The sequence below is a fragment of the Diceros bicornis genome, chromosome 4 (assembly GCF_020826845.1).
Source record: "Diceros bicornis minor isolate mBicDic1 chromosome 4, mDicBic1.mat.cur, whole genome shotgun sequence".
NCBI classification, from domain to species: domain Eukaryota; kingdom Metazoa; phylum Chordata; class Mammalia; order Perissodactyla; family Rhinocerotidae; genus Diceros; species Diceros bicornis.
This window is the reverse complement of record NC_080743.1, coordinates 43,387,511-43,413,544: the sequence shown is the minus strand read 5'-3', so window position 1 is coordinate 43,413,544 and position 26,034 is coordinate 43,387,511. Positions and strand designations below refer to the sequence as shown.

At 39.7% G+C, this 26,034-nt stretch overlaps 1 protein-coding gene across 2 annotated transcripts; it reads left to right on the top strand.

Moving 5' to 3' along the window:
* Positions 1-1,686: 1,686 nt before the first annotated feature.
* Positions 1,687-26,034, top strand: SLC16A4 (solute carrier family 16 member 4). 2 transcript variants are annotated; one of them, XM_058538750.1, is made up of 9 exons: positions 1,687-1,737; positions 2,973-3,091; positions 9,156-9,288; positions 10,005-10,148; positions 10,322-10,483; positions 11,794-12,312; positions 14,615-14,826; positions 15,898-15,991; positions 25,328-26,034. In XM_058538750.1, exons 2-9 carry the CDS (start codon positions 3,005-3,007, stop codon positions 25,450-25,452), a joined length of 1,476 nt encoding a protein of 491 aa, XP_058394733.1. In that variant the 5' UTR covers positions 1,687-1,737; positions 2,973-3,004; the 3' UTR covers positions 25,453-26,034. The 2 variants fall into 2 exon arrangements, with proteins under 2 accessions (XP_058394733.1, XP_058394734.1); XM_058538751.1 differs by lacking the exon at positions 1,687-1,737 and adding an exon at positions 2,335-2,441.

Sequence of the window (26,034 nt, the reverse complement as noted above, 5' to 3'; positions counted from 1 at the left end):
CCAAAGAAGGTGCAAAAGATACTACCCACCAAGATCCAGAGCCATTCCCAAAGATAACCAAAAGAAAGACAGACTTAGACAATTCCCCTGAGAGCTGGCAATGGTTGGTAGGACACTAGCTGCTAATGGGGTACAACTCACATTTCTGTCCAGCCATATTTTGGGGGCGACCAACCTGACGGTTGATCTGCCTGTACCTGCAAGAACTGACAACCTGTGTGCCCCAACAGGCAGAAAGCCAGGCCAAGTTCTCAGGACACAAAACAAGACAAATGAGAAAGCAATAGCTGTCACGGGGAGAGAAAGGATTGATAACCAGTGGGTACCCAAATGCAAATTCATGAGCCATAATTCAAAGATCTAATTCTTACAAACATTTTTCTCCCACCAATCTGAATTTGGAAAGGAAGAGCCAACATGAAATTTTACCTTCCTCTCATCTAGGCACCACAGATAGATATCCAGGATAGCTGACTTTGCTAAAAATTCTCACCCTTTTTGGGCTTCTGCCAGTTTTCCCAGGATCCCATCTGCAGGGTCTGGAGTGAGTGGAGTGTCCCAACAGTTCTCATCCTGGTCACCAGAAACTGTAGAGGAGGAAAAATAATTTTCCCTCTACCCTTTATAGTAAGTACTTGGCTGATACCCCTTTTTCTCTAGGGCAACTCATAAACGGATAAATTTATCTAGGTTAAAAGTTCTCCACTGTGGCCGCTGTAATTCAAGATTATCTTCAGTGAGGTTAATCTACTTGTTCAGCCTTAAAACAAAATTTTATTCACCTGAGACCTCACATTGGCCCAGTCCAGTTTAAGTTGGACCCAGTCCGATTCCAGCTGGTTTCTGGACCCAGTCTGGAAAAGCAAACGCTCAAATAAAGTCTGACAGTTCATAATGCAAAAGCCATGGAGCTAGGATCCAAGGAGGACTTACCCACAACCTTCAGAGGCAGTGAGAAAGCAGCAAGCTCAATGGGCTCAGTGGGCACCTGCACCTGACTGCTTGTTGCTCCTGGGGGTGGTCGGGGGCCTCCCTCCTTCGCTCCCTCTTCTGACACCAGAACTATTAAAAGATAAACTGAGGCATATTAATAATTTTAAGAGTTTCTTTGACCAAAAATTGATTCAAATCGGGCAGCGTCAAACCAGAAGTAGTTAGGTGGGCTCCATCAACAGGGGCTCAGGGAGAGACTTCTGTAGAGAAAAGGCAGAGGCAAAGCAAGGAAATTATTGATAGGCTATATCTTAATGCCTAGCTAGTTTTTCGTGATTGGTTGTCTTGAGGTTTTCGATTTCATAACCTTGAAACATTTACGGGCTTAGATTTTGGTTTGCTCACATAGGCCATCATGGCATTAGAGCCACCTCAGTCTACATGGCCCCCTTGTTTAACTAATTTAACAATAATTACCAAGAGGATTTTCTACTTGGTTTACTCCAACACTTGCTTTTGAGTCTGTGGTGAAAAATTCCACCTTCTGAGTCAGTGTGGGTGGAGAGGGCCTAGGAGGATGTCAAATCACAGTCTTTCCTCCTCCCCTCAGGAAGTAAAGTCCACTGGCAGGAATGCCTAAATTGGCTCCAACCTCCTGGGCTCTTACAACGCTTGCTTGTTTTCACAGTGCAGCAGAATGAAATGCCTGGAAAAAGAGTAACATTCTAGAAAACGGTATGATTTATTTTTCTTTCTAGATTGCCTCATCTGTGGAGGATTCCTTTGCTGAACACCACATCAAAGGTAAGATGAAAACAGGATTGTGTGTTGGGGTTGATTTTCTATAACGTTTTGAATGAGCGGCATCTCTCCCCGCCTGGCCTGCTCACCAGACGGCCATTCCACAGGCCCTGCCAGCAATTTCTCCTTTCCTGTAAAATACAGCCTGCCTGCCAACCTGACAGTGGGAAATAAAGAATGCTGTACGTCTTCCTCAGAACATTTACATTTTCTTTTTGCTATTTCTCTTCATATATATATATATTTATTTTACTGAACCTTTATGAGAAGGTAGCAGACTATGACTCCTGAATACTTTTTAGCACATATCTCCTAAGAACAAGAACATTCTCCTACAAAACCACAAGACTACCATCACATCCAAGAAATTCAACCTTGTCTACTATACAGTCCATATTCAAACTTCCCCAGTTGACCTCCCAAGTTGTGCTTTACAACTTTATTTCTGGTCTGGGATCCATTCAAGGAACAGTCAATGTATTTTGTTGTCATCTCTATTTAGTCCCTTAGAATATCTTCATTTTAGCAAGTGCTTTGTAAAGGGAATTCCTAAAACCAAGGTTCCCCGGCTCCTCCTCCCTTTTTTATTCCTCTAAAGTCAAGAGCTCACCCAGAGGACCAGAGTGATGCACAGCTTCCCCTAGGATTTGGCCTGCGGACCTGGGAGGACACTGAGGACAGTGCTCGGGGCAGCCACCCCACAATCGGTGAGGTCAGGCTTTGCAGCTAACTCCTTTGCAATTCCTGCCTGAAATAAACTGAGTGGTCATCTGAAATGCCATGCAAACTGGTGGAAGAGAGATTTCTGCAGTAGCTTTGATGTCCTGCAAATCACAGCCTTTCATTAGCTTTTTCTCATCTCTCCCATGGCTCTGCTTGGATTGTGATTATGGAATAAACAGAGCTAAGGGGACGTTATGGTCAGGCAGACTTTGTATGTAACTAAGGGCATGCTCCAAAAGAAACGTCAAAACCACGTGGACTTGCCAGGCGAAGCCAGGCAGCAGGCCTCCGGGAAAATCCCAAAGATGGTACAAAGCCTCTCTTGCATGTTTGAGGTTGAGATCAGAGAGTCTATAGACAACTTACAAACAAGAGAAAATCATCTATATTTAACAGGGTGGACTAAAAACAACAACAATAACAAAATATAAGTGGTTTATACCACAGAGAAAAAGTTTAAAAGTTTAGATCAGTTTCTTGTCAATTGAACCAACTCTGTCTTGGATTTGTCACAGGAATCTTCTGCATTTAAAGACAACGACGCATCATGCTGAAGAGAGGGAGGAAGGCCCACCTTTACACCAAAACCCCGGATGGAGGTTGGGGATGGATGGTTGTGTTTCATTTTTTCCTGGTAAGAATTTACTTTCCCCTTTCCTACTGCCTGAAAAAGGGCTCTCTGGAGAAAGGCTCAGAGCAGCGTAACAATAAGATCACTTATAAAATCCTTGGCATTTGAGCAAGGCCAGGAACTGCCAAAAGCTGCTCAAGTCAGTGTCCCGTACTGAACCCAGGAGAATGATAAAATGTCCCCCTTGAGTGAGAGTAGAAGCATTCCCATCCAGTCTCCTCCTCCTCCTCCCTACCACCCCTTAAACCTGCAGAGTGCTCCAGTCACAATCAGCAGCTCTGCCCTGGCTGCATGACAACTGGGATTTGGGGATAATCATACATTTAACCATCCCAGAAGTAGCACTGGGAAGTGCTAAAAAGTGCTTTAGGGGAGGGTTCCCCAGCTCAGCCCAGCACATACAGAGCACTGCTGGCATCAGCCTCTGTCTCCCATAGAGGACAGGGACATTTCCTCTATTCTGCCTTCTGTCCCCTTCCCAACCCATCCCCACCAACCATAACTTATGCAAGAATTAGGCCCACTGTGTACTTCTGATATGTCTGGAAAGGGTGAGAAGGATGTGGATTCTGAAACTAATGCCTGATTTTTCTCCTTCACCCATAAGCAACTGGATTAGGCACTCTGTTTTTTAATTAACTTCTTTCCCTCATCCTCCCAGAAGCTCTTGGGGTTATGTGAGACAGTGGTGATCTGAGTGATCAGCATGGCCATTCTAGAATATTGGTGAATCCCATCATAGCTATGCCCTAAACAACCCTGCACAGAGTGGCACTAGCTCCACAATTCCTCTAACGTGTTTCCAAGTAAGTTCTGTTAACGTGGAGGTGTACTAACAGACACCCTTCTCCCTTTCCCCGCATCCTCCTCGCCTGCTCAGCCCTACAGTAAGAAGCTCAAGGGGAGGGGAGTGCAGGTCCTGGGGACTACTAACAATCCTGTAGTCCACCACGTGGATAACTAAGAACTCTAAAAACAGACGATGGGAAAACATCACACCTCCTCCGCAGCGACAGAGAAGGGGAAAGTAGGGGCAGAGGTCCTCAGCCAGGATTTAAGTAATGCAAAACTGCTAACCAGAGGACTGTTTATTAAACATTAGCTTCATTACCAAAGAATGTGGCATCTCTTTTTTAATTTTCCCCCAGAAATGTTACTAATAAGGAACTAAGGCTGCCCTAAGTCTGAGAACACTTCCTGTGGCTGGGCCACCACTCCAAATCATAGGCTTTCCAGAACTGGCATTGTTGGTGAGGTCCTCGAGTTCTCCCACCTTTCTCCCCAATAACCACCCTAATTTTCCTACATTATCCTCTGAGAATAGGAAGTTATTTGACCAATTTAGTTGCTGGTAAGAACAATTGCCTAATAACCCGATGAATAAAAAAGTCCCATATTTTTGGGTGTGATGCTGCTTATAAAAGCACAAAAAATATCCTGGGCCCTCAAAGCGTTAACAATTAACTCAGGGGCTAATCGCCCACAGTGGTAATGTGGATACTTAGAAGACTATGCTTTTGTGTCTGCATGAGTTACAAGTATACTTTTCTACAATAAGTGAACTACTGAAAAGGGGAAAAATCCAATAACTAAATGTTCCTCGGGAGCTCCCTACTTTAAAAAAAAGGCCTCATTCTAACTTACCATACTTTATAACTATATATTTGTGTGATTGTTTTCTGTATTCAGTCTGTCTCACTGGACTGACTGTTCCATGAGGGCAGGGACCACGTCTGTTTGCTCACTGCTGCATGCTCACTGCTGTAAGCCCAGCCCCTACTACACAGCCTGGAGCATTGTAGGCACTCAATAAATTCCATCGGTGGATGGAAGGATGAACTGACTGATGGTTATATTTATGAATAATCAAATAAGAAGGAAGGTAATACACAATGAAATTGGAGAGATGAGCAGAGATCTTGTAAGACATGTTAAGAACACTGGTTTTATCTTGAGGCTATGAGGAGCTAACGAAAAAAATTAAGGGCAGTAAAGGAATCAGATTTGCATTTCAGAAAATAGCTTAGGCTGCAGGGTGGATAATGGATTGGTGGGAGATAGGCCTGGAAGTAGGGAGATCCATTGGAGGGATGTTGCAACAATCCCAGTGAAGAAACAATAAGGCCTTAAATTAAGGCAGTAGAAATGGGGATGGAGAGAAAAAACAGATCTGAGCCATATAGAGGAGGCAGACCAACAAAACTTGGAGAGTAATGGGATGTCAAGGAGAGAGGGAGTCAAGGAGTCCTGGGTTGTTGGCTTGGACCACTTAGAGGATGATGTATGCCATTTACTGAGTTGGAGTACACAGAAAGAAGGGGAGAAAATCTTAAGATGACTTGGACGGTTTAATTTTGGACACTGAGTCTGAAGGGCTTGTGACATAACCAATTGTGTGTTCAGCATAGTCTATGTGCACCTGGAGCACAGGATCTGCATATTGAAATTTGCGAGTAATCAGCATACATGGTGGTCTGAACTCTAGGGCAGGGTGGGTAAAATCGCCCAGGAAAAGTGAAGAGCGACTAGGACAGAGCTCTGAGGAAAATCACTGTTTAGGGGACCGGTGGAGAGCAGCCCACAGAGGAAACTGAGAAGAGAAGTAAGCAGCAATCCAGAAACATAGTGTCACAGAAGCTAAGGCAGAAATGTCCAGGAGGAGAAAGTGATAAGCAGGTACTGCAGAGAGTTCAGAGATAATAGAAATGACAATGGGCTATTAGTTTAGCAGCAAGGGAGTCTCTGACAATCTTGATAAGGGCTGGTACAGTGGAGTGGTGGGATGAGAGGAAGTGGAGATAACCTAACAGACTATTCTGTCTGTGAAGGTCAGAAAGAGCTAGGGTGATACTAGAAAAGGACCTAGGGTAGAAGGAAGTTGTTTATTATTAAACAATAATTTCTGACAAAGCCCAATGCTCTGTGTTCAAAAGGGGCCACTGTGGCTGGTCCAGCCTCCTCTCCTAAAACAATATTCTAATTAAAACGATGTGGTAGGCCGGCCCAGTGGGGTACTGGTTAAGTTCACGCACTCTGCTTCCACAGCCCAGGGTTCACAGGTTCAAATCCTGGGCACGGACCTATGCACTGCTCATCAAGCCATGTTGTGGCAGCATCCCACATACAAAATAGAGGAAGATTGGCAAAGATGTTAGCTCAGGGACCATCTTCCTCAAGCAAAAAGAGGAAGATCGGCAACAGACGTTAGCTCAGCACCAATCTTCCTCACCAAAAAAAGAGCAGAACTAAAAAAATAAAGGAAAAAAAAAGTTCTGGTGAGGGAGCTCTTGAGAAGGGGAGAGGTGAGGGAAGGCATGCTCTTAAAGAAGAAAAAAGGAAATGAGGGAGCTGGAGAATTTCTAGGGGCTTTTATTTTGGGGTGAGCCCATTTATAATGTCTGATGTGGACTCTGGGACGGGACTGAAACTCATCAACCTTGGTCCAGAGCATGGGATGAAGTAGGATAATATAGATTTATCTGTTCTGCTAACAAAGGGAAAATCGGGAAAAAGAATTTTAATATCTTTGAGTCAAAACAGAAACAAAGTTGGAAGGTTACAAGTTAAGGGAGGGAGGCAGTGTAGATGCAAAGGTTGTGTCCTTCGCCTTCTGGATATACGCAGTGGAAGACAAAGACTCAGTTATTAGAGACAAGTCATATCCATTCACTGCTGCTGTACCCAGACATCAAGGACAGACCCAAGAAAAAAGTTTACGAATTTGGGGGGGAACAGCAGCTAGCCAAATTCAGGTAACTAAGAATGTAGAGGTCAGCAAGCACAGAACTCATGTCCACAGAAAAAGAGGAAGGATTTTTTACAGACCGATGCCTCACTGTAGTGTTCCTCCTCCTCACCACCTCAAACTTTTGCAACTTCAAGCATCACTAGTGACTCTCAGTCCCTTACTCCAGACAAGAAATACTACTAGTCTCAAATAAGTGTCTATCAACAGAGATGGAGGGGGAAGGTCTTGATTATTTAGTAGGTAAGGGCTGAAGGAAGGAGGTGCCTAAGAGGAAGCAGGTCTCTGACTCGAGTGAGTGGGTGGATGGTACCAATCAAAAGAGAAATGAAGAGTAGACGTGGGACAAGGGAAAGACGAGTTTAGTTCTGGATGAGTTGAGTTGAGTTAGAAAGATATGCTAGACAGTTACATAAATGAGTCTGAAGCTCTTGGGAAAGCAGAATGGTTACACAAGATAAAATCATAGTTAATAGTCTGAGTATTAAGTGCTAAGTATTAAGTACTTTGCCAGAATTTTCTCAATCTTCATAGTCCTATGAGCTAGGTAACATTTACCTCATCTCTGCTTTACAAAAGAGGAAGCTTAACTTCTGTGAAGTAGTTTGCCCAAGGTCACACCCATAGTAGGAAGTGAAGCCAGGATTCAGGCCAAGGCAGGTGGACTATAGAACAGTCTGCATAACTACTACACCATGAGTACAAGAGTGGTAATTAAAACCTAGAGAGTCAGTGTTGTCTACAGAGCAGGTATAAAGTGAGATGCGTGCAGAGCCACAAGAGGAAAATATGTACCAGGTGGAGAGAGAAAGTAGAGTCAGTGAAAGGGAACCCAGAGTTCTGTAGTTCGTGAGAAGCAATGCATGGCCAGGTTGAAAGCAGAGAAAGTAGCCTTAAAAAACCAAGGACACTGAAACAAGGCAAGGAAAAGCTAGGAAGCCCCTGGAGACAGAGCACATGTGGCTCCTGGGCTTTGAGAGTGACTGCAGACCCTGCCTGGGTTTCCCTTCAAGCTCCCCTCATGATTCTGCACAAGATAAAGTTTGGCTGGTAAGCAAAAAGAGAACGGAGAAGGAATGGCTCTTCACTGCCCCCAGGCTAATCAGGATTCCAAGAAACAAATGTTAGCACTCCACAGAAAGAAAACCTGACCTCAAAAGCAGTCTTCCTAGTGGAGGGGAGGAAGGTGGTGTGGACAAGGATTACGGAGGACAAAGGAAAAAGAGGGGGCACATGATCCAACCGTAAGGTGACCATGCATCCTGGTTTATCCTTGCTGTCCTGCCATAAATGACTAGTGCTCCCTTTCACTCTCAAATGTTTGTTTGGACGATAAACTACATGGTCACCATATTTATATATCAAGTGAGGGAGGGTACTCAGCTCAAGAGTAGAGTTAAAGCAAAGCCAACATAAGAACTGATAGGAACAATTCTTCATCTTTTAGACCAATGTGCTTCTCACAAAGGTAACAGGGGGACCAGCCTGGTGGTGTAGTGGTTAAGTTCAGCTCCCTCTGCTTCAGCGTCCCAGGTTTGGGAGTTCAGATCCTGGGTGTGGGCCCTCACCACTCATCAAGCCATGCTGTGGCAGCATCCCATATACAAAATAGAGGAAGATGGGCACAGATGCTAGCTCAGGGCCACTCTTCTTCAAGCAAAAAGATGGGCAAAAAGGCATTAGCTCAGGGCCAATCTTCCTCACCAAAAAAAAAAAAAAAGGTAACTGGAATTAGCTTGTTGTTGCCAATCTTCCTTTTTGCTTGAGGAAAAGTGGCCTTGAGCTAACATCTGTGCCAATCTTCCTCTATTTTGTATGTGGGATGCTGCCACAGCATGGCTTTACAAGCAGTGTATATGTCCACACCTGGGATCTGAACCCACGGACCCTGGGCCACTGAAGTGGAGCACTTGAACTTAACCACTATGCCACCAGGCCAGACCCAAATTAGCTGTCTTTAATAGATGCTATTTTAACAGGACAGTAAAGTAGTAGTTGGTCTGGAGTCAGTCTATCTCAGTTCAAACCTCAGCTCCAGCACCCCCCATCTTGAGCAACTTCTAATTTTGACCTCAATTTCCTGATCTTTAATACAATATTGATCCATAGCCTTGTAATGAGGATTAAATGAGATGCTTTCATGTAAAGTGCTTAGATGCTCTAAGGGGACGATCGCCCCATAATATATAAATATAATGAAGAACCGCCAAATACTGGTAAATACTGGTGAGCCAAGGGAATCATAAACTCGAGCAGCTGTACCCTCCTCTGTAATGGCTCACTCACCACCTGACTTAAACTCTCTGGTCTGCTTTGATTTAGGTAAATATGTTTGTGATGGGGATGACCAAGACTTTTGCAATTTTCTTTGTGGTTTTTCAAGAAGAATTTGAAGGCACCTCAGAGAAAATTGGCTGGATTGGATCCATCATGTCATCACTTCGTTTTTCTGCAGGTACAAAGCCAGCAATAAACTTGCTGTCCATGAAGAACCACAAAGGGCAATTCCAAGAAGACTCATCTATCAGTCATTCAAGACTGAAGTGTTGCTAAAACTCAGGTTCATTTACTAATATGTAAAGCTGAGAAAAGTAAGGACTTGTAGTGTTTAGCCTCCACTTGGTAAAACTGGAAAAATTAGGGTTCAAACAAAGAAAGTTGAAGAATTCAACTATTTAATTCCATGATTCAATTTTTCATGCCTTGTTTCTTTCCACAGTGCCTCTCAACTGGAAAGTCATACCATGAAGTTCTGATCTGATCATCTAAGCATACTCAAACTCCAGAACTAATTCCTCTTCCTTTAGTTCTATTTGGAGCTATAAGATGGTGGAGGAGTAGATTAATGGTCGAACCTTGTTCTAGTCATAGGTCACTTGATGTAATCTCATTTTGTGGAGGTTTTGTAACGCCATTTTCAATAAGCTTCCCCTCCAAACCTGTTCATTTACAATAGTCTTTTCTTAAAAAAAACAAAAACCAACTCTTCTTCCAAAAAGCAACTGTGTGGAACCAGAAATATTAAGGACCCAACACTGACACCTTTTTGAAGGATACACAATACTCCAAAGTAGAGTCACCTTTTTTCCTTGAGCTGCTCCTTTAAACTGCACATCAGAAGGGATGCCAGAGCACATTTACCTAGTACTTGCCTTTCTTTCTTTTCCCAAGGTCCCCTGGTTGCCATTATTTGTGACATAATTGGAGAGAAAACTGCCTCCATTCTTGGGGCTTTCCTTGTTGCTGGTGGATATCTGATCAGCAGCCAGGCCACAGGCATTCCCTTTCTTTGTGTGACTATGGGACTTTTACCTGGTGAGTCTATTGTAAAAATAAGACTATAAAAGATGGAACTAGGAACCTTCCCTTTTACTGTCCACGGGTCCAAAAGGTCTAGTTATATTATCTCAGGTCCAGGAGAATATCTACCTGGAAAGGAGATATTCTTCATGTAAGTGATTCCAAGCTATTTATGTTTTTCTTTTTAGGTTTGGGTTCTGCTTTCCTGTACCAAGTAGCTGCAGTTGTAACTACCAAATACTTCAAAAAACGATTAGCTCTTTCTACAGCTATTGCCCGTTCTGGGATGGGACTGACATTCCTGTTGGCACCTTTTACAAAAGTCCTGATAGATCTATATGACTGGACAGGTGAGTCATTTAAGTTTCTGAACCATCAACTCTGCAAGATTGAATGTTCAGCTCTCTCCCTTTGATGACTGGAAGTGAAGACTTTTTGAGCCAGAGGAAATGAGCATGATTTCCACAGGAAACATGCTCTTGTTCCTTGGAAAATACATAGCAGAAGAGATCTTGAACTACTTGCAGGCCTTGCCAGGCTACACAAGCAACTCAGAGTGCACCACAGGGTTCCTGTCTGAGGGGATGGAGAGCACTCTGAGGCTGGGGAGACACCTTGCAGGGAAAGCGATACTCCTGAGGAAACAAGGATTCTCCCCTCCTCCCCTTCCACAACCAAAGCATTCTTTTCAAATTGTCCCTTTAAGAAAAAAATCTGCATTAAAAAATGGGTCCTCAATCAGACTCACTAAAATACACAAAACAAAGAAAAACATGGGTAAAAAGAGGATTATGTTCTTCTACACTTAATCTTTTATACATTGTCAACTATAGATTTTCACAAACAAATAAAAACCATTCACTCCACAATTTTCTTTGTACCTGTGATAAAACATTTGGATTAAAATAATCTTAAATTACTGGGAAGAATATGTATGTGCACATATATATGAATACACATAAGCCTATTTCTACCTACAGAGCCGTTTTGTTGAATCTTTCCTAAGTAAAAGACTACCAGTAGTCTCATGGTGAACAGGACCAGCTGACAAATCCTTAAGACAGGATAGCAGAACTTATGGCCAATTCTCTCTAGAAGCACCATACACGCATCACAGCTTTGGTCAGGCCATGCTGAAATCAAGCAACTACTCAGCTTCAAAGGCAAAACTGGCATCTGTCTTCTTTCAAGGAAATTAAAAATGTCATGAGATGAAAGGCTGTCTCCTCTTCAGTTTCCAAATGATCCCCATCATCTAATTCTGTATTTTTTGTACCTAAATCTACACCCTCACTTCAGGATATTTAAAATCCCTATTTAAAACACACTGTAATTTTCTAACATTTAATATCCTCCCCACCCAAAACCTTATTCTTTCTTCCTTTAGCACAAATAACACCCTCTCTCCTCCATGCCATCTGTTGGTGCAACTTCCTGGTTTTCTACCTCCAAAGAACACCGTTTTCACAAGCGTACAGCAGTGTGTATGGCTAACAATTAAGTCGGCAGATTTAAATACTTTCAATAAGTAGTGTTTTCAGGAATTATTGCACTATGACTGAATATTTAGTGGTGGGGCCTCTTCTGAGCCTAAGAACACAGAGTATTGTGAAATGAGAGAGGTAAATTTTTAACTTCTCAATTTTTCTCTCCCATTTAGGTGCCCTTATATTATTTGGAGCTATCACATTGAATTTGGTGCCTTCTAGTATGCTCTTAAGACCCATCCAGATCAAAAGTGAGAGCAATTCCGATATTAAAGATAAAGGGAGCAGTTTGTCTGCAAGTGCTTCAGAGGCAGTGTGTGGGACAGAAGCATCATCTTGCCATGAGATACAAGAGTCTACCACCTGGGACAGCACTATGCAGAAGGCTGGACAACCCAAAACAAGGTTAACAGTCTCACAAAGTCAAAATGAAGAGTGTAACAATGGTCCCAACAGAAACAGATTGCTCCTAACAACTAAGGAAGAAAGTTACAAGAAAAAGGCTATTTCGTGGAGCTGTAAACAAAACCTCTTTGATATTTCTCCTTTTAAGAATCCTTTCTTTTACATATTTACCTGGTCTTTTCTCCTCAGTCAGTTGGCATATTTCATCCCTACCTTTCACCTGGTAGCCAGAGCCAAAACCCTGGGGATTGACATCATGAATGCCTCCTACCTCGTTTCTATAGCTGGTAAGAAAGCCTACTTCAACCTCACACTCAAAAGGAAAATAGAACTTAATTTTACAAAAATGTATTAAATTTTATTTAAAAGCTGAAAAGACAATTCTTTAAAAAAGGAGTTGTGGAAGGGCCAGGAAAAGTAAGTTTTTCAAGGCTGGTGGGAGCACCAGGCCTTTCCCCCCACAGATCTCTGTCACTGCACCTTGCACACAGCCTCTCCCTACCAGACAGTGAACCTCAAAATTAAGTCTTATTCATTTCCACATGTCAGTGTCTGTCTGACACAGCAGACATTAATTATTTGTTGGAAAATACTCAGTTTTAAAAAGCTGGTGCTCAGTGGCAACAGCCACTCCAGGAGACAAAAAAATCCTAGGTATGGGCCGGCCCAGTGGCATAGTGCTTAAGTTCACGTGCTCTGCTTCACAGCCTGGGGTTCACAGGTTTGGATTCTGGGCGTGGACCTGTACACTGCTTATCAAAGCCATGCTGTGGCAGCGTCCCATATAAAGCAGAGGAAGATGGGCACAGATGTGAGCCCAGGGCCAATCTTCCTCAGCAAAAAGAGGAAGACTGGCAACAGATGTTGGCTCAGGGCTAATCTTCCTCACACACACACACAAAAAAATCCTAGGTAGACAGCATAGTGCAGTAGTTGAAAGCATTGGTTGTGCAGCTAGACTTCTCAGATTGAAGTTTTTGCTCTGTATTTCTAGCTGTGTGACCTTGGGCAAGTTACTTGCCTTCTCTGTGCCTCAATTTCCTCATCTATAATATAGAGATAATAGTACCTACCCTTATAAAGTTATCAGGATTAAACAAGTAATACATGTACAGTTTAGAATAGTGGCTGGCCTACCATAAGCATTCAATAACGTTCTATTAATATTTGCAGCTAAGTATTTTTTTCCCCTTGAATGCACAGTAAGACAGATATATACTCCTGTTAAGGCTAGTCACTAATGGATTGGCTGATATTTAATTAGAAATTAAATATTTAATTTAATTTGATATGTAATTAGAAATTAAATACTTAATTTCTGATTTGAGTTAGAATTTAAGTTAAAATTAAAAACAACTATTTTAGTTGAGTATTTATAAAAATGGATGGAAACACAATGCTTCATCCAGAAGATATGGTTTCTCTCAACTGACAAAATAGGGAGTCTAAAAAAATAAAAAGGGATGACATGGAACTGGTTTGCTCCAATTATCTAGAAATTCTCAGTAGCTCAACATTAACTTTTCTCTTGCTAATTTCTTGAAAAGACTATTTACCAAGCCCTTACAAAACTGACTGTACCCTGTTTCCAGTTGCAAAGATACTCTGCTTCAGTCAAATAAAGCTTGTGTACACAAGAAAAAGAAACAGAACTAAGCTGATTTTTTTTCACTAAAATGTCTGGTAGTATCAATTTAGATCAGATTAGGGCTATACTAGTGGACCAAAGAACATAACATAAAGTCTCAAGATGTAGCCTAGGAAGTAACTATAAAAAGAGATATAGAAATGGTAGTATGCATTTTTCATTCCCTTTTTTTTTTGTGAAGCAATTTTTGTTTGAATCATAGGAAGAATTTGAAGTACAAAACAACTGCAGCTCATGCTACTCTTGGTGAAAATCTCTCATTCAGTATTTAACTGCTACATTAGCTTATAATAGGATAAAGGATACAAACGTTATCATAAAACTGAGTGAAAAATGTGGTTCTTAAATTTTATTCAGGTTACACCATAGCTCCAATGTTCAAAACACGACCTCCCATTTCCAGACGTCCCACACATTTTTCAAGTTAAGCATAATAACCTTTCGAGGACGACTTAATTACCAAAATCTCATATGCAATTGTAAGAAAGAGTCCCAACAGCTATTTTTTTTAACATAAGACTTTATTATTTATGCTTCAATCTTCCACCATATGACTTCCCCAGGACACTGACCTGACGGTCTACTAGTCTTTAAGAAGTCACACCTCCTCACCTGCAGGACCTCTTCAAGGAAGCCTCCTGAGCCCAGGGTCCTCTGTGGTGGTGGTTATGAGCTTTCCAAACACAATCAGAAGAAACACCTGATGGGTCTTCTACCCAACTCGGGAGGAGCTTTTCTGGTATTTTATTAGATGTGTTTGGAATATGTAAGTAAATGATAAAATCTATTGACAGACAAATGAAACCTTTTTTTTCTCATATGTCCTAGTCTCAGAATGAAGTCACATTACTTAGGAAAAAATGCTTTATGCATTTACATTTTTCAAAGGGGTTAGGAAAATGGAATTAGGATTTCATAAGACCTTTTCAATATTGTTCCAGGTATCATTGAGGCAATCAGTCAGATTATCTCTGGATGGGTTGCTGATCAAAACTGGATGAAGAAGTATCATTACCACAAGTCTTACCTCATCCTCTGTGGCATCACTAACCTGCTTGCTCCTTTAGCCACCACATTTCCACTACTTATGACCTATACCATCTTCTTTGCCATTTTCTCTGGTGGTTACCTGGCATTGATACTTCCTGTACTGGTGAGTAGAGACACTCATTAACATTGTTAAACAATTGAGTAAAAGCAAGTATTAATAATAATCTTCCCCTAAAAGAATACATATTTTGCATTAATTTTATAATTTAAAAAAATCATACCCAAAGCCTCAGAAACCCTACAGCTATATCCTGTCCAGTTATTCATCTTACTTTGGGGGGAGGGGTGATGAGAGGACCATCCACATGGGAAAGAAATGAAATGAAAGCAAAAAAGGGATCAGCAGGATTCCACTTCGCTTATCAGTTTCCTAGAAGGTTAGGCTGTGTTCACTTCTTTTCTTCAGCTCCAGAAATTTTTTTGGCTCCTTCTAAGACACAATCGTGAAGAGCTCCCTGAGAGAAAAAGGGGCTTCCTGACCAGTGTGGCTTCTCGCCTGAGAAGTTCTGTGTACTTTAATAGGAACATTGGTTTTTTTAACTACTTTCCATTTTTATCCCAAATCGACTTAAAGTCCTGGACCTAAATAGAACTGAAATACTTATACAGATACTTCTGGGTTCTTCTTGTAACCCCATAGGTTCTTCTTAGAACTAGGTCCCCAATGTGCTGGAACAGAATCCCTGGGAAACTTCTGGCCTGATATCAATAGTAGCATAAGTGCTGCAGGATGAGGCTTAGGCAAAAATCAAACTTTCTAAAGGTGAAATCAACTCCTTGTGATATCTGATTTCTTATAAACCAATGGTTGCTACTCGGCCATAGGTGGATTCAAGAATACCACTATCAGGTCGGATTGTAAATACCATTTCCTAATAGAGAAGAGCAGTGAGGTTTAGGAAAAAAAGTACCCCTGAACCATCTGAAAGATTAAAACAAAACGAAAACCAATGTTCCTTACTAATAAAATGAAAAATCTGCCCACCTAGTGAAATTACTGTTCCCTATTTCCTCAGTTCCTTCATAATTTCAGGGCAAAAATCCATCCAAATTACCTCAGAAGTAAGCTGTTCACAGTTTGAGATGACATAAACTGTATTTGTCCCTTTGTAGGCATAGGTATCTACAGAATTTCACCCTCAATATGGCTGACACTGGATTCTAATCCCTACAGGTTGATCTGTCTGGGAATTCTATGGTACACAGGTCTTTGGGATTTGCCAGTTTCTTTGCTGGGATGGCTGTCCTTGCTGGACCACCTATAGCAGGTAACTGCTTAGCCACGTTCTGAGAAAACTGCCATAGCAATGAAAGAAAATGCTGATCCGTGATTAATGGTAGCATGTAATGACAATATCATATCAGGTTAAAAGAAACTGGTGCTATCTCTGCTGTTCCTGTAGCAACTCTCACACTCCATCACCAATCCAGGAGAATCTGAAGGTTAATTCAACAGATGTGCACTAAGCAGATTCTTATATTCTCTTGGGAGTCTCAGAGTAGGGATTCTATGTCTACTTGTCTGGGGAGACAATCCAGAGTTTACCAGATTCTCAGAGACCTATGATGCTTTAAAAAAAAAAAACCACTGGTATCTTTTATCATTATAGAGTTTGAAAACTGCAAGCTCTTCAGATGAGTCATAAAGCTGGCCAGGGTTTCCCAACATCTCTTATTTTCAAAGGGGGATGGAGGTCCTTCATAGTCTATCTGTATCAAAGGTGGGAGAATACCTGGCCTAAAGACCAGAATCTCTGTGGGTGAATATGTATGTGGGTCCGCTGGTGAACATTAAATACAAATATAGTAAATTTGGGGAATTCTGATGATTCAAGTTAGCTTTAAGACCGAGGCGCTATTTTACATTCACTTTTTACCTAACTGGACATTTTGTGCTTGCTGAACATTTAATCCCAGACTATTAAAAGATTGACGACTCACACAGAAATATTTCTAGGGAACAGACTTAAACTTTAGTATTTTATACACTATAGGTACTCAATATATTTTAATGTACAAATTCCTACAGCATTTCTAATCATCCACAAAAAGGAATTTAGCCTAAAACTTACTTTGGCTTCCTTCAGTTCTGAAGACAGAAAAAGGATCTGATCTTGCCCCACTATCATTTGTTAACAATGAAGTTTTATAATGATGTTAGGTTTGCACCTCTATAAACTTAAGAATTAGAAAAGACAAATATCAAAAGTATAAAAACTTAAAAACAAAAATTATTACTGGAAGGGAAAAAATGCACCACTGAGGTTCAGTTTGTGTGTACCTATTCTAAAGGAAAAATTTATACAAATATACAACTAACTCCTTATCTGCATTTATGAACACACTTCTTCCCATGTGGTCTAACTCAGCCTATACTTCATACTTGGAAAGCAGGCTAGAATTTTAAAGTCAAGCCCAGAATTGCTACACAGGGACTGGTCAAACGAGATCAAACACCAGAGGCGCCTAGCAGAGCGACTCTGTAGCTAGTGCCCAAGTCAGTAACATACAGAAAACAAAGGTGACATACAGTTTGCTGATGCATTTTTTCAATCTTGATCCTTCTTCACTGGCTGTCCCAATGATGCCTTGGAACTTTTCAAACCTACTAGGCCAAAGTATAGGGAGGTAACAAATACCAGGGCACAGAATATCTTATTCAAATAATAAAGGCAAGTAACAAAACTACAACGTATTTAGAGATTTTATGTTCTCTGTTTTTGTATACATCTTGAAATGTTTAAAGAGTTCAACGTATGAGAACACAAGGTACATTTTGTGAGTACTACTACTTGAAAGGAAAAAGCTAGAGATGTGTGTGTGGGTCTTGAAATCAATTTGTTGGGTCACGGTCTTTTTAATTTTTTTAATGAAAAAGGACAGACTACAACACAGCAGATTAGAAAACAGTGTGCATCACTTTATTGTGAAATTTTTATTTCATATACACACACCTATGTAATATAAAATATATGTGATGTAAAATACATTTCTTCCTGTCAATGGGTCAAAAAAAAAAAATTACAAGCCTTTTATTACCCAATGTCTACAATACCCTAGCACTGTATGTGAGGATGAAGAGAGCTCATGATAGAATTTTTACCCACTAATTCTGAGAATATTATTTAGGCAATCATAAATTTTATAAGTTCTACAAAAATGTCAAAAGAAGTGATAAGGCTGTTGCTGAAAGCTTATGGATAGATTATTAGTCTGGGAGTTGCTCACAGTATCTTAAACAAGATTATAATAATTAATACATAATTCAGGGGCCGGCCCTGTGGCGTAGTGGTTAAGTGCATGTGCTCCACTGCTGGCGGCCCGGATTTGGATCCCGGGCATGCATCGATGCACCACTTTTCAGGCCATGCTGTGGCGGCGTCCCATATAAAGTGGAGGAAGATAGGCACAGATGTTAGCCCAAGGCCAGTCTTCCTCAGCAAAAAAAAAAAAAAAAAAAAAAGAGGAGGATTGGCACGGATGTTAGCTCAGGGCTGATCTTCCTCACACAAAAAAAATACATAATTCAGTTAAATTTCCTTCTCTATACCATGATCTCCCACTGACTGCAACATTGTGCTAAGCATCTTGATGAAGAGAGAAACTTCAGGAAAGCCCTTGCTCCTGTAAGTCATTCCTCTGTGAAATGACAAAGAGGATTTAATAAAAGCCATTAGATTTGTTCCTAACTTCTGACTCCAGGAGCAACTACCAAAGAAACATCAGAAATTTTGATTTACAGATTCACTCAGTTCTCAAGAGGTATGGCAGTTACATTATCGTCTTGAGCTTTAACTAAATCGAAAGGCTTACTGGTTCTAAAATATTAAATTCTCAACCAATTGCAGATCTTCAAAACTGTATGAGATTCTCATTTTTTACTTACCTAGATCTGTTATTACCAAATTGCAAAAGTTGAAATTCCTATAAAAGATTATAGGCATTTTAAATTAGGAATCAAGCAAACAGTAAAACTTTTCACAATAATCCTCACTCAAAACTAGTTAAAAATGGTAACATTGATTACATGAACAATATTTTTCTCCTTCCTGTATGGAAATGAAAAAGAAAAACAAGTTAGTCTTATATAGCATATTTTAATAATTCAAGAAAAGAAAAAAAAAGCATAGGAAATCCACAGGAATCATATAAGTGAGTTTTTAAAAAATACACTTTTTTTCTTTTAAAAAATGTAAATAGAGTATATGGGCAAGAAAATTATTTATACACCTTTTTCAACTGTGAATATGATAAGAAATATATATAGTAGTAACAAAATTTTTTTATCAGATCTTTGCTGATTGAAATGGATAAAAGTTAAAAATTACCCTCCCACATACACACCTCCTCCACAAGCCACGGCCCTGCCACTCCACTCCACAGCCCCTCTATTCCCTTCCAATAGTCAGTGACACATGCAATTTTAGTTAGTAATATGGCCTGCTTCAGACTAGGTCAGTTTTAGGGTTGTTATAGGTTTCCTGATCTTGGGTGTCAGTAGACCTACGTGTAGGCCAATTGTCATCGCTCATCCAAACCCAACTGCTATTTTTTGCTGGTAGATGGCATCCAGAACTACACGCTGGCACCAAGATGGAAGCCTTGGAAGGTTGTGAAAAATAAAAATTATTGATATTTAGAAACCTTACTATATTTCTAGTAGACCCCTGTTAACAAAAGTAAACCTGCAGAAAGCAATACAAATAGAAAAATAGCGCCTCAGTCAAAAAAAGTAAGTATACAATCATATTCTCCAACATACAGGTCAGATAGCTGTAAGCTACTTATGTGAAATTCCCAATCCTGTATCCAAGGCATTTGTCATGTGAGCTCAAAATGCTAAAGGCTCAATTTCATTTGAAAATAACCCACCAAGGGCCCATATTAGTTTCCTATAAAATAAAACTGAATGCTGTTCCTCTCTCTTCCATATAATCCCCCATTCCCAACTGATGAATGCATATATTATGCTAACATATTTTATATATATTTAAATCAATCATAAATATCTTCTGAAAACTCCTTTAAAATACGATAAATATAATTATCTGACTGTAAGTCAATATTCATTCAATAATTATCAACCAACTTTTTTTTTTTTTTTGTGAGGAAGATCAGCCCTGAGCTAACAGCCGTGCTAATCCTCCTCTTTTTGCTGAGGAAGACCGGCTCTGAGCTAACATCTATTGCCAATCCTCCTCCCTTTTTTTTTTCCCCAAAGCCCCAGTAGATAGTTGCAGGTCATAGTTGCACATCCTTCTAGTTGCTGTATGTGGGACGCGGCCTCAGCGTGGCCAGAGAAGTGGTGCGTCGGTGCGCGCCCGGGATCCAAACCCGGGCCGCCAGTAGCAGAGCGTGAGCACTTAACCGCTAAGCCACGGGGCCGGCCCCTCAACCAACTTGTTAACACAGCACTCTGCTACCTGCTACATGGGACACAGAGAAGACAAAAGTTATTTCTTAATGTTCTTCCAGAGCTTACTGGGTCATGGCATAGCACGCACTCTGCCACATACACTGCCAGGACTTAATACTAAGGAGTATTAAAGAGTATTAATAACTAATATTAATATTAATACTAAGGAGTATAGTCTAAAACCTCTAAAACTGAGAAATATTAGAATCTGCATTCTTCTTCCACTTCATTAATTGAAAATTTGGTTAAGCCACTGTAACCCATGTCTCCATTTTCTTAGCTTTTAAATGAAGACGTTCTGAGCTATGGTATAATAAAAATGACCTTAAAATATATTGAAGCTTCGCTCAATCAAGCAGGTCGTTCACAAAAGTTATTTTTTTCAACAAACTCAAGGAAAGCCATTTCTAGCCCTGAATAAGTTGACTGTACTCCAGAAAAAGTTCAAGTTAACTAGTTCTTAAAGGAGAAATATATCTTTCTCTTGCTATTATTTGCCAACCTCACACCTCATCAGAAATACCATGAAATGAAACTGGTAATTTTGCACTTCTTCATCTGTGTTTCATAAAACAAGACAATAGCTAAAACAGAAATTCATCCATCTAAGCTTGTCTCTATTCCATTAACACAGATAAGTTCATCTCCTCATGAAATGAGAGGCCATGTCCTATCTCTAGTCCATCCTCATTTCACATATAATATTAAACAAATATTCCACCTGATCCTCACTCTACCTTTTACCAACCATGCCCTCTACAGTTTTGACCTATCATTTGAGAATTTCTCTATGGCCTGAAATTTTATTTGGAAAACAAAACAAGTCAACCTTTCAGTCGCTATAAATCCATTTTGGAGGTTGGGGGTAAGAGGGTGACAAGTGAGAAGGCAGAGAAAAGTCTGTCCTCTAAATCCTGAGGAATATATTATACCCTGAAGAGGCAAACGAAAATAATATAAATCATTTTTTATCCAGTGATTCTTTTCCCCATAAACCACAAAGCCCCATAGAATTTTACTTTGATTCAGTATTCCTAAGACTGATGAATACCTACAAAAACATTAAAAATAAATTCCAAATAGCTCTCTATTTTAAAAAGGGGAAGGGGAGTAGCCCTTCCCTCGAAAATATATTCCTTTGCATGGCCAAGCAATCAAGCTTCAAAATCCTAACACAGACCACAATCCTTCTAAGAAAACACAGCACAGAGCCAATTCTTAAAGCACTCTCAGTAAATATTACTGCAAATTTCTATCATGGGGCCTTTAGAGAGCACCCGTCTTAAAAGAACCTGAGGTTTATATTTGCTAAGCCACACTTCCCAAGATTTTTCCCATTATGGCACATATAGAAAATATTGTACAGCACACCCAAAGTAAAATGACAAAGCTGCAACCAGCCAGCCAGCGGCTCCAGTGACCCCAGGGATGAGAGAAGATCATTGTCTTTGTACACCCTGGGAGTCTGCCACTATGCTACAGACCAACAGCTAGAAGTTCTGGTTCAACAATGACCAGTCATTTACAGAATACTCAACAACTAATTTGAACTAGCATCAAGGAACTTTGGAATTAAGAGCCTTCTGGGTATTATTTCAAGTTTTAACAAGATGACCAACAATAAACTTAACAGCAGTAATCCTAATAAAAAAGATTCATAACTCAGCTCAACAATCAAGTTCTGAGATATCAGAGGTAAGAATAAGAATACTTTTTAAACAGGATGTTAAACTCATTTTTAAACATGTATGGCTCAACCCATAAAACGATGTAGAATAGTTTAAAAATGTTGACATTTAAAAAATGAATTTAGAATCCTATCTTAAGTATCAAACTGAAAGATTATTCTAATCCCTTTTTTATTGCCTGTAAGAAAACTAGTTTGCAAAACTGTTTAAGGAAGCTGAACCCTGTCTTAGTTGTTTTAAATAATCATGGGAAACATTATTAGACATTCCTGCCAAAAACAAGGTTACACCCATAGATATAAGGAAATAATGTGGACAACAATTTTATTGTGCATAAGAATCAACTGAGTGCCACCCAGGATGAGGTATGCTTGAGGGAAGCCAATGAATTTGCATGATTAATGTGCATCTCAGGTGAATCTGATGCAGGTAGTCTGGAGACACTGAAGAAATGCTGACAGCGGACTCCAGCTTAGGAAGTCTGCACCAGTTGCCAGTGTACTCGTCAGTGTTGGCTACATACAGTAATACTCAGCGTGGAGTAGACACTCAGATGCACGCACACTCTCCTGGATTGTGGCTGGTACATAATCACGTCTTTCTCTGTCATTCACAGTGCTTTTGCTATGACCACAAAGGAACCCAGTCTTTTGAATGTCAACTTGTGTGTGTTTCTATTTAAAATGGTTAGAATACAGTGGCTTCTGAACTACCAACAATAATTTCTTTCAAAAAGAAATATACTTAGAAGCATTAAACTGTTTAGGGTTGAAAATGTATTTGTATACAGCTGTTTCATACTGTTACAAAAAAGGTACAGAGATATAATAAAATCAGACCAAATACACAGTTTTCTTTTACTTTCAGTTGTGGGGAAGGGCTAAAAATTCCAACCAAATGGAGTAGATGTTTCAATACCAATGAAGCTCTGAATTTAACTTTTACCTAGTAGCCACTTAAATCTAAGCTTGATTATGACAACTAATACTTTCATAAGACAATCAATAATAAGATATAGTCTGTATCCTACATTTCACTTCATATTTGCTATTATAAATAGCACCCTAAAAGTAAATACTCACCTGCACATTATTATCCTACTGAATGGCAACTGGATCTTACTTAGAGATAGGATTAAAAAACTCTAATATCTCAATTATTAAGTATGAATGAGAGAAACACATTCAAAACAAACTATTTCATTAAATTTTGCATGGAAATACATGGAAACAATTCTAAAATATGCTAAATGATTCCCTGCCGTGATAAGAAAATAAATTAAATATATTTTAACCTTTAATGTTTCATAAACAATATTTTGACTTTAAATGTGTGTATGTGTGTGAAATGAAAGGCTTGTAAGCAGTTTTCTTTTAAACTGTTTCAGTCCCTCTGGGATTTATAAAGAAAACAACAATCCATTTTCACTGTTTTTGACTGTGCCCTCCTGACCTTTTAGCAGCACTATCTATCTCCTTGTCCAAGAATTTCTGGTCTTTTCCCAGAGTGTTACTTCTAATACCCCCATCTTATAATTCTCAGGTTATGTATATACTAGTAAATTTGCTGTACTGGTGGGACTAAGGCAAGAATGACAAGGAATAAGAGGGGGTGCTGCTGCTTTCCACACTCCCTCTTTTCTAGAAATTTTTAGAAGAGTTGAGAGACTGCTCACCTATTTCTTAGATATCTAAAAGTCAACCACAGTCAACATAATACGAAGACTTGTCCTAGTTGGTATAACTCCATTCTTTTGCTTAACTACAAGAAATATCTGAGATCACTGATCAAACAAGGAGTCCATATGTAAAAAGCAACTTAAAGTCAGCTGTATTTAAGAGGCTATAAAACATTCCATTCGTTCATTACATTAAGAACAGGAAACAGAAAGCTAATGAAACAAACAAACAAAAACATTAAAAATCTGTATCAGAGCCAAGTAAGAAAACAGACGACAGGAGATAAAGACGTACACAATCAGACGAAAAACAAAGTGTATACTCTATACATCAGTGAGAAATCAGGTTCCAAGATATGAAAATCAAAAGACACATGTAAGCTCCATGAAGGCAGCAATTTTCATCTATTTTGTTCATGGGTATATCTCCAGTACCGAGAAATGTGCTGGCATATAGCACCCCAATTTTTGGAATAAATGATCAGAATAACAGCTTTAACTTTCTAAGGTTTTTCAGGATTTTAAATATAAAAACTTATAAAAGCCATAATGTTAAGTTTGCATTACAAACATAATATGCATACAGCACTCTAGAAAAGAGGTTCTCAAAGTGCAATCAGTGAACCCCCAGAGGTCCTAAGACCTTTTTAGGGAATCTGAGGTCAAAACTATTTTCATAATAATAGATGTTATTTGCCTATTTCACAGGGTCGACCTTTGCAACAATGTTTAAATGCTGGTGACTTGCACAAATATTCTTTGACACACACTCTCACAGTTCAAAATAAAAGTGTTTCATTTAAGAAGTTCTGGTATGCGCCATTAGCCAAATGATTTTTGCTTTAAAAGAGCATTCTGATTTCAGGAGGAATTATAGTCATAATTTAACCCACTTGACCAAGTAGTCAGTTCCTTCTCATATGTTTGCATAGCCTCCTGAACCTTCCCTTCACTGCCCTTATCACATGTGTAATTTATGTCCCCACTAACCTGTTCAGTCTCTGAGGGCAGGGACCATGTCTGTTTTGGCTCATTGTCGTATTCTCAACACCTAGCACGTTGCTGGGAACATACTAAGTAGTCAGTTGTTTCTTCAGTGAAGGAAAAAAGATAATAATCAGCTATATCACTTTTATTTTTGGAAAATAATAGTAATTCACAATTATTTTCTTTGTAAGAATAGTGATCTTCTAATAAGATTCATCATAAAATGAAATGGTATCTGTCCTTCATTGTCTCCAACTTCCATTATAAGATTGAAGACGAGTTCCCGGTCCCCAGCAACTTTTCTCCCACAGGTTTTTTTAGTTCCTAACTCAGGTGGAACGGATTTAACTTCATCAATAGAAAATAAGACAGGTAACCAGGGCCGGCCCCGTGGCTTAGTGGTTAAGTCCGCGCTCCACTACTGGCAGCCCAGGTTCGGATCCCGGGCGCGTACCGACGCACCGCTTCTCTGGCCATGCTGAGGCCGCGTCCCACATACAGCAACTAGAAGGCTGTGCAACTATGACATACAACTATCTACTGGGGCTTTGGGGGAAAAAAAAAAAAAGGAGGAGGATTGGCAATAGATGTTAACTCAGAGCTGGTCTTCCTCAGCAAAAAGAGGAGGATTAGCATGGATGTTAGCTCAGGGCTGATCTTCCTCACACACACACACACAAAAAAAAGACAGGTAACCAGCTTGACCAACTTTCTAATGGGTCAGAATATAGACTGGTAAAGTACAGGAGGCTCCTTCCTTCAAGGAGGAGCTCATGGCTGAGAATTACTAATAGAAAGGTTTGCTTCACTAACAGAAATCATTCCTTCGTTCCAGGCTGGTTATATGATTATACCCAGACATACAGCGGCTCCTTCTACTTCTCTGGCATATGCTATCTCCTCTCTTCAGTTTCCTTTTTCTTTGTGCCATTGGCTGAGAGATGGAAAAACAGAGTCTGACCAGAAAGAAAGAGGACTGCAATCAAGTGAGAGCTTAACAAAAGAAAATCTAAACTAATAAGTCATTGGAAACAAAAGCTTGGAAGAAAACAATTTCCTCATTTGTAAAATGAAAAGCTCAACCAGACAGTTTTTAAGTTCTTTTTGCTTTAGCATTCTGAGGAATGTCTAATTGGTTGTAAGAAAAGAATAATAGCAACTTAAATTAAGCTGCTTGTTAGTATTCAATCAAATAGGCTAACATTTTAATCAGCTGAAGCAGCTACCTTAGGTATTAAATGAAAATCAGAATGTACTGTAACAGTAAATTAACCAAACTCTCAATTGTGCCATGGTCACTAAAATATGTGAAGATGGAAAATTGTTTTTCTTAATTTAAAGAAGTACTAAATACAGCCATTGGTTGACTAGAACTCTGGAATCTGAGTGAATATTAAAACCTTGTTTAGTGACTGGAATGGTACATACCCCCAAAAAAGTTTATCTTTGTGTATTGATTAGAAGTAATCTTTGTTTTCTTTTCATTATTTTGTTTCTTAAATTTTCTATGATAAACATATATTGCTATGTAATAAAAAATAA

Bases quoted from the DNA above. Each gene is read 5' to 3' on its own strand.
- SLC16A4 (XM_058538750.1), top strand. From the start codon at position 3,005: ATGCTGAAGAGAGGGAGGAAGGCCCACCTTTACACCAAAACCCCGGAT. The intron at 10,484-11,793 runs GTGAGTCATTTA...TCTCCCATTTAG, and splicing joins AGATCTATATGACTGGACAG to GTGCCCTTATATTATTTGGA. The intron at 12,313-14,614 runs GTAAGAAAGCCT...ATATTGTTCCAG, and splicing joins CTACCTCGTTTCTATAGCTG to GTATCATTGAGGCAATCAGT.